Source organism: Cygnus olor, chromosome 23 (genome assembly GCF_009769625.2).
Source record: "Cygnus olor isolate bCygOlo1 chromosome 23, bCygOlo1.pri.v2, whole genome shotgun sequence".
Lineage (NCBI taxonomy): Eukaryota > Metazoa > Chordata > Aves > Anseriformes > Anatidae > Cygnus > Cygnus olor.
Window position 1 is genome coordinate 7,281,293 of NC_049191.1, and position 15,897 is coordinate 7,297,189.

Sequence of the window (15,897 nt, forward strand, 5' to 3'; positions counted from 1 at the left end):
GCATTAGTGCTTTGTTAGCACCACAGGAAACTTTCACCTTACAACTGATAGTGAGGATAGGCTAAAGATTACAAGGAGGAGACAAAGCTAGTACTTGATGAAGCAAAATAGTAAGACCAGTGAAAGAAACGAGGAAAGACACCAAGAGCAGAAAAACTCTGAGATACTTACTCTCACTTGACATGGGAAGGTTTGAACCAAGGTTTGAAGATTCAGGTTTCTGATCGCTGACTTCTGTGTTGCTCACATGACTGCCAGGACAAATAAAGGCTAATCATTAGCATTATGAACCTTTGCATTAACATCCTTGGGCATCTTAACCCCGGGTTTCAGCCTTCCAAACTGAGAGAAACTGATTCTTAACAGAAACTAGCTCTGCACTCTTTGATATTTCACACAGACATCCTAAGAGACAGATCGGCAACTCTGATTAGACATTAAACTGTCATCACCTTCAGCATGTTAACTCACCAACTAACTGGTCTCTGGATACGAGGCTGTATCTTCACCAACAGCTCAGCAGACCTAGCAACTTGGCGCTGCCGCCTGCAGTGCTAAGTATGAACTTTCCTCCTGGCCACCAAATCCCTGCAGTTCAGGCACCCACCACTTCCACAAGAGTTTAATTTGCTAAACCAGCACAAAAAATCATGGAGTTGTTTTTGCTGGAATAATAGACTAAAACTTGGTGCAGAGGGTGAGCTACAAGCAGGAACTCCTCCTCTCAGGAGCAATAGCCTATTATGTTGTCTCCCTCACCTTGTAAAACTGTAGTCTGAAAACATCTGAATAAAACAGATGCCTCAAAACTTCGTGAAAAGCTGTGTTGCAGAACTAAAAATAATAAAATTAACAATAAAACGAAAAAAGGAAAAAGCAATTTCATTAAGAAATTAAATGTTCTTCACACTCTACATACAAAGCCAACACTTACATGTAACTAAAATAACGCATTAAAAATTCAGTATAATCTAGTAATTGTGCAAACATTTCTGAAGTATAAAACTGACACCCATCTCAAGGATGCTTAAACACTGGCCTTCAGGGCCAAACCCAGCCACAAGGCAACCTCCCTTGCAAGTGGGAATCTGAGACAACAGGGCCACAACACACCACTCCCTGCAGCATCAGCTTAGCTCCTGTAGGCACAGGGGAGGAAGAAGCTGAGGAGAAAGCAATTAACCAGCAATGCCCATTGAGCTCCATCCACCCCAGGACTGCCTCCTCCTGGCTGTGACAGCCCCTTGCTGCCCTGCTCCTTGTGCCGGAATGGGTTTGAGATAACCCCCTGAGGCTGAGAGGCAATGCCAGGCAGGGAGCACAGCTCTCCTGGTACACCATGAGGGTATGGGAAGAGCTGAGTAGTGAGTGTTTGATTTCTCACACATGTAAGAATTCTTTCCTTCAGCTGGAGAAAAGAAATGAAGCTTGATCAAAATGCATTATCTGGCTTTTTCCCCTGAAAACCCCTATAAACGAGAATCCTTGATTTTTATTTATTTTTTTTAATATTAGTAGCTGAACAGACTTCAGTAACATATTTTGAGTTTTGCAAGAAAATAACACTTCTGTGAAGACTTGGGGCACTTGTCTACTATTATTCTTGGGGAAAACAATCCTGTGATTCTGTGGCACAGTCAGTCAGTGGCTGCTAAATTGCATGCAGTTTGTAAACAGGTTGAGAGCTGTACAGCTATTTCTTGAGATCACTTCCTATGGAAAATGTAATAGCAGATAAAATAAAATTTCTGGTTATACCATACTTGCCCATGTTTCCTCTCTTTCTCATTGCTACTCCACTACTCACATACCTGTGCTCTTGGGACACATTCATCCCACGTGCTTTCGTCAGAAACAACTTTTCAGTGCTCCCCAGTTCACAGAGAAATTGTCACTTGTACTGCAACTGCCTTATACTACGGAGAGGTTCCCAAAGACAAGCCTTACAAACAGAGCATGGTATATTCAAAGGGTTAGACTCTCTTATGCAGCTGGATGCCTAATGCTCCCAGGACAGACTATCCCCACTGGTTACAGTCCTCCCCTTCCCCACTTGCAGAATTGAGTTAAAACAAAAAAATTGAAAGTACTGACATCAGCTGAAAATCACACTGTTGTAGAGAAAGAGGTCTAATTACTTTAGAGTATTTCATAGGTTATACTTATAATCAAACATAGATTTATCAAAATAGAACAACAATATTTAAGCAGAACTGCGATTAGGTTACAAATACCCCCCACCCCCTTTCTATTTTTAAATACTATACGAGGATGTTTACACTCAATAGGGCCGAATCCTGAGGCTACTGGTGTCTGCAGGAAGGCAGTGTGATGGGTGAAGGAGAACCCACACCCTTCACACCAGCGTTCAGACCTGCCTGTGGCGCAATCGATAGAGAGCAGAGGCACTCCTAGGCCAGGCTCATCTCACCTGACACTGGCTGAAATGGAGCTTGCAGCAATTAGCTCAAGTTTCTAACTTCTAGGCACACAATGAATTTCACACGCTGTTTGCTCACTGTTTCCTGTCAAACTTTTTCCTTCAATATTCTTTTTTTAATAATTTTATAGCTACTAATATAATTCCGGGCTTCCATATACCACACCCACTCCTACATGCATGGCACGCACTCTCCTCACTCGCATTGGAATGTCAAAGGATCCACAAAGAAATCTTTCTTCAGTTGTTGTTGTTACTCACAGGAACTGAATAAAACCAAGTAAGACATCCTCTCTCTATATAATAATAGTGATTAACTCCTGAACATAACATACATGAGAAAGCCTCTACTATGCAAAAATAGTGCAATACAACAGCTTTAAACAAAAGAGGCTATCATATTAAGAGCTTTTAATTTCTTAAAACAGTCATCCACAGTTTTGCTGAGAAACGTAGCACAGATATTATCGAGTCAATCAGAAGAAATGCATGTTACATGCAGTACACAACAGCCTCAGCAGATTCAGTGAACAACACGATGCTTGATGCAATTAAAACTCTCTGTAGTTACTTTTATAAAAGCTTAATAAACAGCATTTTTTTTTTAATTGGGAACTTAATCTCAAAATTATAGCCAATACAAAACTGAGTTATATTTGCCCTCTGTGACAAATACAGTAATATGCAAGCTTCTAAAATAGAAGTTTATAATCATATAAAAGCACTAGTAATTGTTCCATGCTAAAATCAAATTCAAAATTGCGTACCTTAAGCTTTGTTCTCTGGATTCCTGCATCTTGGCTTTTTTCACCTGCAAAGACAGAAATGTTCGGAGCCACAACTAAAAAGAGCTGTCCTTGACAGAATCCACGTACACAGACCTCCATTAGCAGATCACAACCGATTACTATAGAGTTCGCATTAGTATCTAAATACAGAAAGCCTTGCATTGAACTCCAGAGCTAACCAGTGTAACCATGGATTCTTCATCTCAAAACAAGCTTTTTCTAAATTAGAAAAGAAGTTCTACAGCTGAATGTGTTAGCAAATTGCCATGTTCCTTAAATAAATAACAGGAGATGATGTATACGGCTACGTAAGTCTTATAAGGACTATTTTATGGAAATTAGATAAAAGAAACATTTTTTTTTAAAATCTTTTTCTGCATAATTTGGTACAGCTGCCAAAGGCTGGTGTTCCTTGCTCTTCCTTTAAGTAATGTATAAAGATAGGAACTTAAATATTTTTCCTGTTCATATCAGTAATAACTTAGGAGCTCTGATTTTCATTTCTGAATAAAACCAATATAGTTGAATCCAGTTCCCACAGAGTGTGTTATGCACCCAAAAGCACTGCCTTGAGCACAAATTGGTTTCTTGCATGCAGGCCACAAATACTATTTTGAAATTCTGGGCAGGATGAAAGGGTTAGTTTCTTTAACCTGTAGTTTTTTGAGCAAGGTGTTCCTGTGATATACTGGCTTTACTTCCCCTATCTTCTCCCTCTAACAGAAAGTTTTGCAGCCTTCCAAACTCCTGGAGCACCTTTAGATGCCAACTATCCTGTTTCTGTACCTAAGCTGCACTCTGTTCATCCCAGTTTCTTCAGGGCACTTAGCAAGCACCAATTTTTAGCATCTCTCTTCTGCAAACAGAGTCTAGGAAGGCATGTGCTCCAAATAATGCACCAAAACAGCTACAAGAATTACAAGCCACTAACTTGAGTACAATGGTCAAAGAAAGACTGCTGCCACATACAAAAGTTGCTAGCAGAAAGGCCTCACTATGTTACTCCAGTGTTTGTCTCTACGGAAGTATAAATAAAAAAACAGGAACAAGCAATTTCAGCATGAGATGCCAAAACGTGTTCAAGACTGTATTTATTTATTTATTTATTTAACTGAATTAATAAAATGCTGGTGAATTCCTGATGGGAAGTGGGAAACAGTAGGCAGAGGTACAAAAGGGTTCAAGGCAGCAGCAAGGGGAAAGCAGTCAGAAAAGAGTAAGGAAGTAAAGCTGGCAGGAGTCTTCTCTCAGTCTGCTTTCATCTCTTCATTTTTTAGAATGGGAGGTAGAGAGAGAAATCAGCTGGCCAAAAGTGGGGCTTTGCAAGTACACGTCAATTTTACTGACATTATCATCAAGTCCAGAATGGAACAACTGTTCCTATAACACCTCTTCACAGTCAGGACCCGAGCTCAAGGTACTGCTCTGCCTGTTTCTGTCCCAGGACTTAACTTCCATCTTCCATCGCACCACAAGGCTACTTACTGTGCCTTATCTTCCTCTGAAGGGAGATCTTCCACTCTCTGCCAGAAGCCTGCTTTCTCTGTTGCACTCAGAACAATACTTGAATGAGTTTTCCTTTAAGTCAATAGCTGATTTCATTAAAATATCAATAAATATCTGGAGAGAGTTTCACACTCCCTTTTTAAATGCCTCTGGAATGGGATAGCTAGTGCCAGCATGCAGAGTAAGTCAGCAAAACAGCAATTTGATTTTCACATCCCTGCCTTAACTAGCTAGTCTTGGACTGGCCTCATCATCTGCAGGCTTTTATGAGCAAATCTCCCAAATGTCTAATCGCTAAGTGATAGTATTTACAAAATCTTGAAACTTTGGTGAGATTTTTTACCACCGGTCCATACCAACATAAGTAAATGACCTGATTTTGGCTTTTCTTTTTTTTGTTTCTTTTGAGGGGTGGGAAGGGGGAAGTGAAATACATTAAACTCAAAGTCTGGTGACTTCTATATAGGCTCCTTTCTGGATTCAGTTATCAACAGTTTGCAATAAACATTATTTTTAGAATAAACATACTAATCCTCTTGCCATGATTAAGAAAAGCAAAATCATTTGAGAAAGAAAACAAGTTTGTACAATGTAAATTCTGGGCTACTAGGCAGAAAGGATCTTAAGTTGGCTTTTTTATTAGTAAAATTAACTTGTTTAAAGAATGGTCTCACTAAAAAAAAAAACAAACAAAAAAACTTTTCCTTCCTCCTGTAAGAATATGCCACTATATTCAAAATACCATCTCATTCAACAGTTGTGATCAATATAGTCTCAAATTCTGTCTCAGAATGACTGACTGGCATAAGGTATATAAATGAAATTATTAAGAAAATTTTCAGCAGACAATTACATAAGAATCTGTTTATAGATAATGCTCTCATGTACCAAAACCAAGCTGTATTCAGTCTCTTATGCCCTACGGAATAAAGTTCTATGAAGACAATTTTGATTATATAAGGATGTAATTAACAGATATTCCTTTTTCTCTATACACATTTAATTCAGTTTTAAATTCGACAAATATCTGGAGTTCAAATTATGTTTCTGCTGATTAGCCTCATGTTCTGTGCATAAAGGCTCATGTACATAATTTGCTTGTGTTAAGCAGTATTTTGAACAACTATAAATTTGTCATAAACTGCAAAACTGCATAAATGACCATACAGTGTATTTTCTAAACTAGTTAACTGAAAAAGATAGTATTGTCATACTCAAACAACCTCAAAATATTTTCAATGGGAAAATTACCTGATTTCCCTTAGCATGTTACATTGTTTTTGTGTGCATTTGAAATTATCTCCAAAATTAAAATAAGCTTCACTCCCAGAGTAACTTGGCAAATTATTGTTGCGTTTGCCTCACCTTTTATCTGGAGATATAATGTTAAAACCTTTTTTTTTTTTATTACAATATTACTTATGTCTCAGATATACACATTTAACTTCATATCGTACTGTTTTAATAATCACTCTACCCAAAACTTATGTGACATTTTATTATCAGTAACTTACAATGCACGATATTTCAAACATCTAAGATGTCTGTACAGAAATTTTTAACTTAAGACATACCTCCTTACATGAATACCCTGTTAAATTAAGAATTTTAATTAATGTTTTCCAGCAATGGAGACGATGCTATGCTTAGGATCATAGAACCTTTTCAAGATCATAAGCACAAGAAGAATTAAAGACTATACACCAGCATGCTGATTCTGTCATTAAAACAATGATTTTTAATATATCTAGAAAAAACTTTAAATGGTCTGATTTTCTGAGCAAAGCAATTGTAGGCATAATTTTACATAGAAAGATTACAGAATTCAGGCATACATAACTATTCCTTTTAGTACTGTTGTATGTATAGTAAATTACATGTATAACAAGTTTTATTAACAGTAAAATGATTTTTCACCTCTAGATAAATACAGTGAGTATAAGGCTTACTGTCTATTATTAATTGAAATAACTATATTGAATTTATGAGATCACTTATTAGTTTTACATGTTCATTTTTAGTATTTTTAAATGTACTTACTGGTTGTTCGGGTAAATCTTGTGGCTCTTCCATGGGTATTACTATTTTAATGCTTAAATGATTCAAATCGTGTGTTCCTCAGCAGTCTTCAAAGCCTGTCAAAAAGGGTGTTCATAGCTTTATGTACTTTTGGGGGTCTTATCATTTAGGCTATCAGAGAACATTAAATGTTATATATTCCACCCACAAGCTTTCTAAACTCATGTTGCCATCTCCCATGTAAGAGACAAAATTCATATATGGAAAGATTTCATAAACAAGGGATTTAGCTTTAAGCTTCAAGATACAAACAGACATTTTTAATCACGTGGCACATTTCTACAACATTCACTTGTACCATACTGACTACAGAAGCTAATGTATCAATCAGACATGCACCATGATTTTAAAAACACTTTAAATGATCAAGTCTGGTCTACTAGGTCAGTAAACAGAGTGATTCAATCTAACCTGTTTTAATTTAGAACATTTATATAACAAACACACAAAAAAAAATCAGGACAAGACCGTACACCTAAATGTATTTACATGCAGTACTGTCTATTGCCAAATTCACAATGGAAGTTTATTATTTCAGTTGCATCCTTCAAAAAGAGGAGTTTGATTAACATTTGCTTCCAAAATTTAACATTTATTTTAGATAGTAACCCAGTAGCATTTAGCATAGAGTTCTTATATACTATACCAAAGAGCTGCTGTACCTCAGGTTTTAAAACTGTGAAAACGAAACGTTGAGGGTTATTGTCACAACCTTATTAATTTTTGCAACTTGCTGGACAAAAGATAAAGGCGTGTCCTCTACAGCTTTCTCCTCTACCTGACTATTGCTCATAAACGATGTTTTCCTATTTATTCCATTGCTCTTCTTTGACCCCCTCTTCTCAGAGCCAATTTATTAAACACAAACTCTAACCTCTTCAGACAAACTCCATCTCAGCCGTACCAAAAGCAAGGAGACGTTTCTGCTCCCATCCCGGCAGAGCCTTCCCTTACATATGGAAACATGTCTGTTATTGCACACAGAGCAAAATCCTAAATGGATTACGGCAATTAGAAAAAACACTGAAATACACTTAGTGGCTTGGAAGAAACAAAACACAGCAACAATACATGTACCTACTCTGCAGAGTAAACAATCTACTCCTGCCTCCCCAGCCATGAAACTTTGCTTTAAATCTTGGTGGAAACGCGAAAGGCTATTTACTCAGCTCTGCTTTCTCATTCCTTTCTGTTTTCACATCCTGTCTAGAGCTTTCAAGCACCTTCACAGTATGAAGTTGTGCCCTTGAAAACAGACTGCACAAGTTAACAGAAACAATTTTCCAGTGTCCCCAAAACAACTGCTACTTCCCTCTCCTGACCCCTGCCAGACCTACTTGAACTCTTAGCTTACACGGCTAGTCCGCTCCCAGACCTGGGTGGCTGCTGCGAAGCACTCCACTCCAACCACGCAGAGGTTTTGGAGGCTGGAATAATTTCATATTATCCATGAAAACGCATATGATTTATTTTCCCTTATTAGAGGAAAGGTAAAGGTCTTAAATGCCAGGGTAGAATTTCATTGAGGATTTGAGTATTTTCCAAGGTTACCTCCAAAATCAAAGGCTACTTATTCTTACCTTTACTGCCTTAACCGTAAAACAGCTGAAGTTACAGTAAGATGCTTCAATAGCTCAGTTTCTTCTCCAACGAGTCTACATACATACAAGAAAGCGTGCAAAGTACCATTGTCACCATTACAATTTTTCCCTACCAGTTTTGTTATTATTTTAAATATAAAATCTTATTTCCTTTGTATTATAATAGGAATAATACAGGAAAATCAAGACAGAAGAGAAACAGTGGCGTTCAAAGATGAGGAATAGCAGAGTGGAATACAACTGCCAACTGCAATGATGTTTGATTTTGATATCAACAAGCCCGGTCCTGTCCCTTGTCCTTTGGTTTTGTTATTTGACACTGCTTCATTGTGTAATTACTTAGAAAATTCCCAAACTAAACTCTTCAGTATGAAAAAAGATTTCAAATCAAGCTTTGAACCATACAGCAGTAGCCTCCCATTTCACATTTTGTTTTAAAGCTGTGAGCAGTGCTTTCATTTTGTTTTTGAGAGGTCACTAAGTAATAAGACAAAAAGATTCCAAGAGTTCACGTTGGAACATAGAACTGCATCACAGAATGGCTTGGGTTGGAAGGGACCTTAAAGATCATCTAACTCCAACCCCCCTGCCATAGGCAGGGAACGTGTTAGATACACTATTAAACAAAACTCTTTCCAAAAGACTAGGGCACCTTGTGCCCTAGCAAACGAACAAAGCAAGGTAGATGAGCAGTAACTTCTTGCCTAGATGAGAAGTGAAAACTTGACCTCTAGTGGCTTCACGTTGCCTTCTAGAGAATAATCCATCCCTTCAGAAATTGGAGGTTGGGCAGAAGACCTCTTGCAAAGGTCTAGTGTTCATAGCTGTTTTTACAGAGAAGCAGGCTGAACAACTGGAAGAAACAGCATGCGTTCCTGGGTGACAAGGATGTGATTAGCCACTACACCTGCACTAGCTGGGAGTGATAGAGTCTTTCTCTAGCAAATGCTTCCTACACCACAAACAATTTAAGCTGACAAAACTCGAACTGCTGCTGAAGGAAGGGTTCCTGCTTCTCCCTTACCTCCAGCAACCCACTCTGGCTTGCCTGACATCCCTTCCTTTGTCTGGCAAAGCATTTGTGTGGCTGAGCAGCAGTCTGGATCTGATCTTGTTCTAGGGAAAAAAAAAAACAAACAGAAAAGAGCCACCCAAACACAACACTTCTGCTAGGATACTTCAAGTGGGACCAGCTCCAATCTTACACAGTCCCATGCTTAGGGGATCCACAAGGGAGGAAAAGGTGCAAGAGCATGCAAGCGGGAGAGGAAAATGCCCTTTTTCATTAATAACCACTGTAACATCATGGTTTCATTTATTGTTTTACTTATGTTTCACTTTGGAAAAACTGGGGACACGAAGTCACTGCGATATACCTACGGCTCAGCGGCCTTCCCATCTGCATCGTCCGCCCACCCGCCAGCTTCTGCAGAGCATCTCCACGACCTCTCAGGCTGGCCACGGCCGCGAGGCAGCCCAGGAGCTCGCCCTGCTGCCGCCGGCACCCGCAGGCGCAGGGCTGGGCAGGGAGCTGCCTCGCTCACTGCTCCCGAGCGCGGCTGCCAGCAGTTTCAGCGCGGACGCCCTGGGGAAAAGGATTCAGGGAGCAGCTGTTCTGGCCGCGTTGGCTTCTCTGGCAGCACCCTCCGGCAGGGCTAATCCCCCCACTTGGGGCAGCACGCTGCCCTCTGGCCACCCCAAGCAGCTCCGGGCACTACATGTTGCCTCCGAGCCGGGGTCAGCGCCAACAGCACGGCGCAGGGCTTGGGTTTCCAAAAACAAATCCGGCACCTTGCACCTGCTCAGCGTGAACTACCTTGGGCTATTACCTTACCCGGCAAACAGCTCTCCCTGAACAAAGTTGATTTTTAATAACTGAAGACAGACAAATGATTTTTTTTTTCCCAGCATCTCAAATCTCAGATTTTTAACTTACATAAAACTCGAGGCACCTGTGCTTTAGATAAGCTTACCACACAGTTTCTTTTAAACCACAAGCAACTACAGCGGAAGAGATACCAAAACAGATCTTCAGTATCTTTAGTTCCAAAGAAAGTCCAAATCGTTGCAGTGACACCCGTGACCAGAGGTGACAATGTAATCGCTGTGCAGGGGAACAGGGACTGCCACCAGTTCCGCTCCCCCTTCCCATGCAAAACCACCGCTTCCCACAGCTAACTACTGCTTGCTAACCTCCGAAAAGAAGAAATCAGTGATTAACAGCTTCGGGAACAGCTGGGTTTGGTCACTTTTTCTGTCTATATCCGTATTTTTTTTCTTATTTTATTGCTTGTGAGGGGAGGTCCGAGAAGTTGCTTCTGATGGTCAGAATACTTCCAGGGGCCACTAGGCTTATGAATGAAAAAAGCCTGTACAAAAGATAACCGAGTGTGCCGCAAAGCATCACATAGCTTAGTGAAATGAAAAATACTCAGAACAATGAAAGAGTCAGGACTTATACTCTGGAAAACTGGCAAAATATTTTTTTCCCCTACAGGGTATGGTTTTCATTATTTACCCGATGAAATTTTTTTGTAATATCTGACTTAAACAACATTTTAAAATTTAATCGAGACTTGTTGAATAGTGATCCTAGTTTAATTCCAACTTGCCCAGAACACCAACGATGTAAAATATCCTGGATAGGTTTTGCACCTCATTTTATCTTGCTCGCTCAATTTATTGAAACATATTACATAAATTTCAAAACAAGGCATCAAAGCATAGGTATGGACAAGAGAATTACACAGATCAGTTGTCTGTCTTCTGTTCTGCATAATATCGCTATGCTACTAATTCCCTATTAAAAGCCCTGGCAAGCTATGTACAGTTTCTTGCACTAAAACCTGGTTTTAAAAATCCCCAAATGCAAAGTCTAGCTTGATTTTTTTTTAGAACTACATATTATAGATATAATTTGCAAAAGCTACCTGCTATTAGCATCAGGCTAGACTGCTATTTCTTTTCATTCTGTTCTTTTCAAGCTCATCTGATTTGGCTTTCAATATAAAATTTCGGCTGAGGAACAGTTCTCTCAAGCTGCAAATAATTAAAGTCAAGGACACTGTGATAAAACCAACAAGCTGTAATTATACTGATTAGAAATAAAGCTGCTTGAATATGGTTTTATATTACTTTAAAATAGTCACTATTTCCCTTAGAAAAAAAAAAAAAAAACTTTAGTTGGTCTAATGAAATTAAAGCTATTAAATAGAAAGTTGAAATAAAATGTTTTGTAGGTTTATTCATAATAACGTGATCTGTGCAGTTCCTTCCATTTCTTATTTACTCAAGGGCCAGCAGCTTACCACGGAGAGCAGTGGATACAGGAATTAAGCAAAAGAGGAGTCTAAGCTTCTATTTTCCAGTGGAGCATTTCGTGGCAATCTGTCCCATTCTGCCACACTACGCACACGCAGGATCGCAGAGTTCAGCCGAAGTGATTTAAACCCTCGCCCAACCAGAGCAGGATTTCTCCTGGCTACACGCTTTGACTTTGTGCTACTCTGGGTGTCATCCCACTTTGGTCAAAGGAGCAGCACCTGGCACAGTGGGATGTGGTGAATACCTCCCCTCTGACATTTTTATTTTTTAAGTTTTATTAAGTACAAAAGGAAGAAAAAGAGAGAAGAGACATACTAACATTACTATATACTGCACAGCTACCAAGTGCTTTTTATTCTGCAGGTTCATTACCTGAGTTTTAATCTTCAGGCAAAACAGGCTAGCCACCAGCTCCCACACAGGGCACGAGCTGGCGTTTGGGTAGAGCTTTCTTGTTCGATGGGAAGCTTCTTGACAACCTCCTCCTTCCCCCATATGCCAGCATCCTCATATCCAACAGTGATACTATTTCATCAGCCAAGCTGCCAAAATACTTTCAATTTGAAATCCAGACCAGCCAAACTAACTTTCTGCCTGCACCAGGAAAGCAAACTCAGCCCTCTTACCATTTTTACGGGGTCTCTTTGGAAGATCTGGCAAGAACAGGCGCTCATCTCAAGTCCCAAAGAATTTCCCATTTTGTTTTTAAACAGCCTGAATAAAGATCACAGGAAATGACAGCATCAGTCTGGTTCCTGGGTTGCTTTGTAAAATAATGGCTCCTTAAGAAACTGTCAGGAATTGAACAATTTTGAGTACTACGCTTCATTTTTCCTTCCTTCAGGCAAAAAGAAGAAGGAAACGCTTTACAATGCTGTACCATTACAACAATGCAAACAAGCTGAATGAGTAAACAGATGCCCTGGCCTGTCAAATGGTCTGTCTGGTAAGTTGGAATACAAATTCAAAAAACTTTAAAGACAGTAAGAAGAAAAGCGAGTCACAGCATTCACTACACTAATGCAGTTCCAGTGGCGTGCAAAGACACAGAAGAAAGAGCAGAAGGAGAGGCCCATCTAGGTGCCCTCCTCCACTAAGGACCAAAATCCAAATCCTTTGATTTCACACGCAGACCTACAAGAATTACTGTGAATCTTCACATCTGTTAATTTACAAATATCATATTAAGGCCACACATTCAGTATCTGACAGTCTTCCTGAGACTGCCAAGCAGATGAGAATAAGGGCATTATTTCAGCATTTGAAAATACAAATGTAAGAAGAGGGAAAAAGAATTCAAACTTCTAACTTCAAAATGTGAAAGCCCCAAATCCTACTTAGTAAAATTATCAACAGTCAACTCCTCAGGCAACCGGCTCTCCAGCACAATCCTTAAAAACTCTCCCTAAAATCCATCTTAAGGGCACCATACAATAACTCAAGCTTCGGTCTGTTAATTCCACCGTCACCCTAAGTACAGTTCTCTGACGTGTTCCTTTTTGTAACAGCAGAGAGTAATCATAAAAAAAAAAAAAAAAAAAGAAAAAAAAGGAATAAACTTAATGAATGAAAGCTGTGCTACACACCAGCCTGCTGATTTCCCATCTTTAACAATTCAGTGGATCTCACGGCAAAGATTTATACTCAGCTATTCCTCATTCTCCATGCACACACCCACACACACAGACACACACACACACAGATATTTCCAAAATATTGTGAAGAATACCAGAGAATAAACCTTTGCCGTGAGATCTGCTGGATTGTTTACTGCTCTCTATCCATGTTCTCTTCACATCTTTATTAACCGGGGAAGACTCGGAATAAAACACTGTAAGAGTTATAGGGAAGGCAGATTATATGCCTTATTTTTGAAGGTACGAGTGGCCATGACAAGCACATAAACACAGCTCTGTAGGACATCAGGTTCATGGTTTGATTAAAATTTCATAAACTAAAAAGGGAAGGAAAAAGTGTAGGATCTAAAAATTGAGAAAAATACTGAAATTAAACGTGGCAACAAAAATAGGCATTGTTTAGGCTAAAAATGGATTTCGTTAATAGGAATTTTCATGTTATTTTTTTAACCCCCTGAAGTGTTATTGACACGAAGCCTGTCTGCACTTCAGTTAGCTTGAACAATGACACACATGCAGCTTGGCTGCCCGGTTCTTACACAATTCTGTTAAATTTGATTTTGAAACATAACAGGGAAATTTTTAATGGGGAAATGAACTGTTTTCACAAAAGGAAAATTTGGAAATAACAACTTCATCTCTGAGAAAAACAACTCCCACTGAGCCCAGAAACAAGTCGATGATTTCTTCTTGTCAGATCTGACATTTGCAGAGCCCACACGGAACAAGAACACAGACGTGCCATTAACCTTTTAGTTACAAAACAAAGTACAATAATTTATATACACATAAGAAAAGTAAAAAGTCAATTAGCTCCTCTTTCCACGAGGAAATCTAAAACTTTTTTTTTTTTAGATAACAATGAGGTTATCTAAAACATTTTTGTGTTTTAGATAAACAATAATTGGGTTGCAAATTTCTGGAGGTGCAGCTCTGCAAAAAAGAAAAGTGATGCTTGTCTTAAGAGCTTTTTAAAACAAACTTTCAGACAATAGAGCATATTAACTTCCATTTCTAGATGCCACTTTCAACACATTAAAAGAGATTTGTAAAGTTACTGAAGCCACAAAATACTTAACTTTTTAATCATTTATCAGTCAGACAAAAAGCCTGCATCGTATTAACCACAAAAAAGGCATTATTTACATTATGCAGCTCTAAACTTTATTTTCAATAAGAGATTTTGTGCGTACACATCAAAAATTCATATAGCTACTACCACACAGTACCAGGAAATTAAGCTAAAGTTCTGCTAGACAGAAACTGTTTCAACACTCAACTTTCACCATTATTTTGTTAAAAAGGTTGTAACTATAGTAAATTTACTTATTTCTCTTGTTATTTTGCATTAGAGGCAGCCATGGTATTTATCACCGTGCAATCAGTTCTGCGGACATCTGTAGCTATTTGTGTCTTAGCAACAACAGTTGCTAGAGTAACCTGCTCAAAAAAATTAAAGAAAGAATAAAGTACTGGATATTTGAGACTTTTTACTAGGAAAAAAACAGTTTAAATGACTGTGTTCGATACTCAGCTGCTCGGTAACAGCCACTGCTTCTAATTAAGCATACTTCTTACACCACTTGCTCCACAGGGCACCAGCCCTGCTGGCAGAGGCAGGTGGGAGCACCGAAACACCCTCCTGGCCAGACCGATGGCCCGCCTCACCCCGAGCAGCACAGTCTCCAACAGCAGATGCCACCCGCAGGGAGTGCGCGCGCAAGCCTGGCCGCCCTGCAAGCCTCTCATGCCCCCCTCCAACAGACACGACGGTAGGACTGCAGGGGGACACAGAATCACACAGAATCGTCTAGGTTGGAAGAGACCTCCAAGATCACCCAGTCCAACCTCTGACCTAACACTAACAAGTCCTCCACTAAACCATATCACTAGGCTCTACATCTAAACGTCTCTTAAAGACCTGCAGGGGTGGTGACTCAACTGCTTCCATGGGCATTCCAATGCCTAACAGCCCTTTCGGTAAAGAAGTTCTTCCTAATATCCAACCTAAACCTCCCCTGGCGCAACTTTGGCCCATTCCCCCTCGTCCTGTCACCAGGCACGTGGGAGAACAGACCAACCCCCACCTTGCTACAGCCTCCTTTAAGGTACCTGTAGAGAGCGATAAGGTCGCCCCTGAGCCTCCTCTCCTCCAGGCTGAACGACATCCCGCCCCAGCCTCTAGCCTCATCCCCTAGCGCCCACGCAGACCCGATTCCCAGGGATTTGCTCAGCCCCTCTCTGAACCTGCTGCTGTCAGCAGCCACTGCAGCGTCCGGGGGCAGCTCACGCCCGCCACGTAAAGAACCTCTCCGTTTTATGCCCATCTCCAAAACTGGTTTCTGAGTGCCTCCAGTTCTAGTATGGCAGGACTGGGTGCACATCCACTGCCTTCAGGATTTTGTACACGTTGGTTACATCCACCCTCCAAGCCAGAGTCCCAGTCTTCAGCCTCTCTCCATATGGCAGCCACTGCATTCCCTGTGATCCCTGCCCTCCTCTGCTTCCAAGACGCAGAGATC

At 40.0% G+C, this 15,897-nt stretch overlaps 1 protein-coding gene across 10 annotated transcripts in view; it reads right to left on the bottom strand.

Annotated features, from left to right (window-relative positions):
- EYA3 (EYA transcriptional coactivator and phosphatase 3) overlaps positions 1-15,897 on the bottom strand; it is a 70,162-nt gene that overhangs the window by 32,337 nt on the left and 21,928 nt on the right. For 5 of the 10 annotated variants that reach the window (XM_040535163.1, XM_040535167.1, XM_040535170.1 and 2 more), the window contains exons 2-4: positions 6,775-6,869; positions 3,208-3,251; positions 172-251 (exon numbers count right to left, since the gene is read on the bottom strand). In XM_040535163.1, coding sequence (XP_040391097.1) covers positions 172-251; positions 3,208-3,251; positions 6,775-6,807 — 157 coding nt within the window. In that variant the 5' untranslated portion in view covers positions 6,808-6,869. Of the gene's footprint in view, positions 1-171; positions 252-3,207; positions 3,252-6,774; positions 6,870-8,393; positions 8,469-9,438; positions 9,531-14,701; positions 14,724-15,897 lie in introns of those variants that run through there. The other 5 variants (XM_040535166.1, XM_040535162.1, XM_040535169.1 and 2 more) reach the window with 4 other exon arrangements.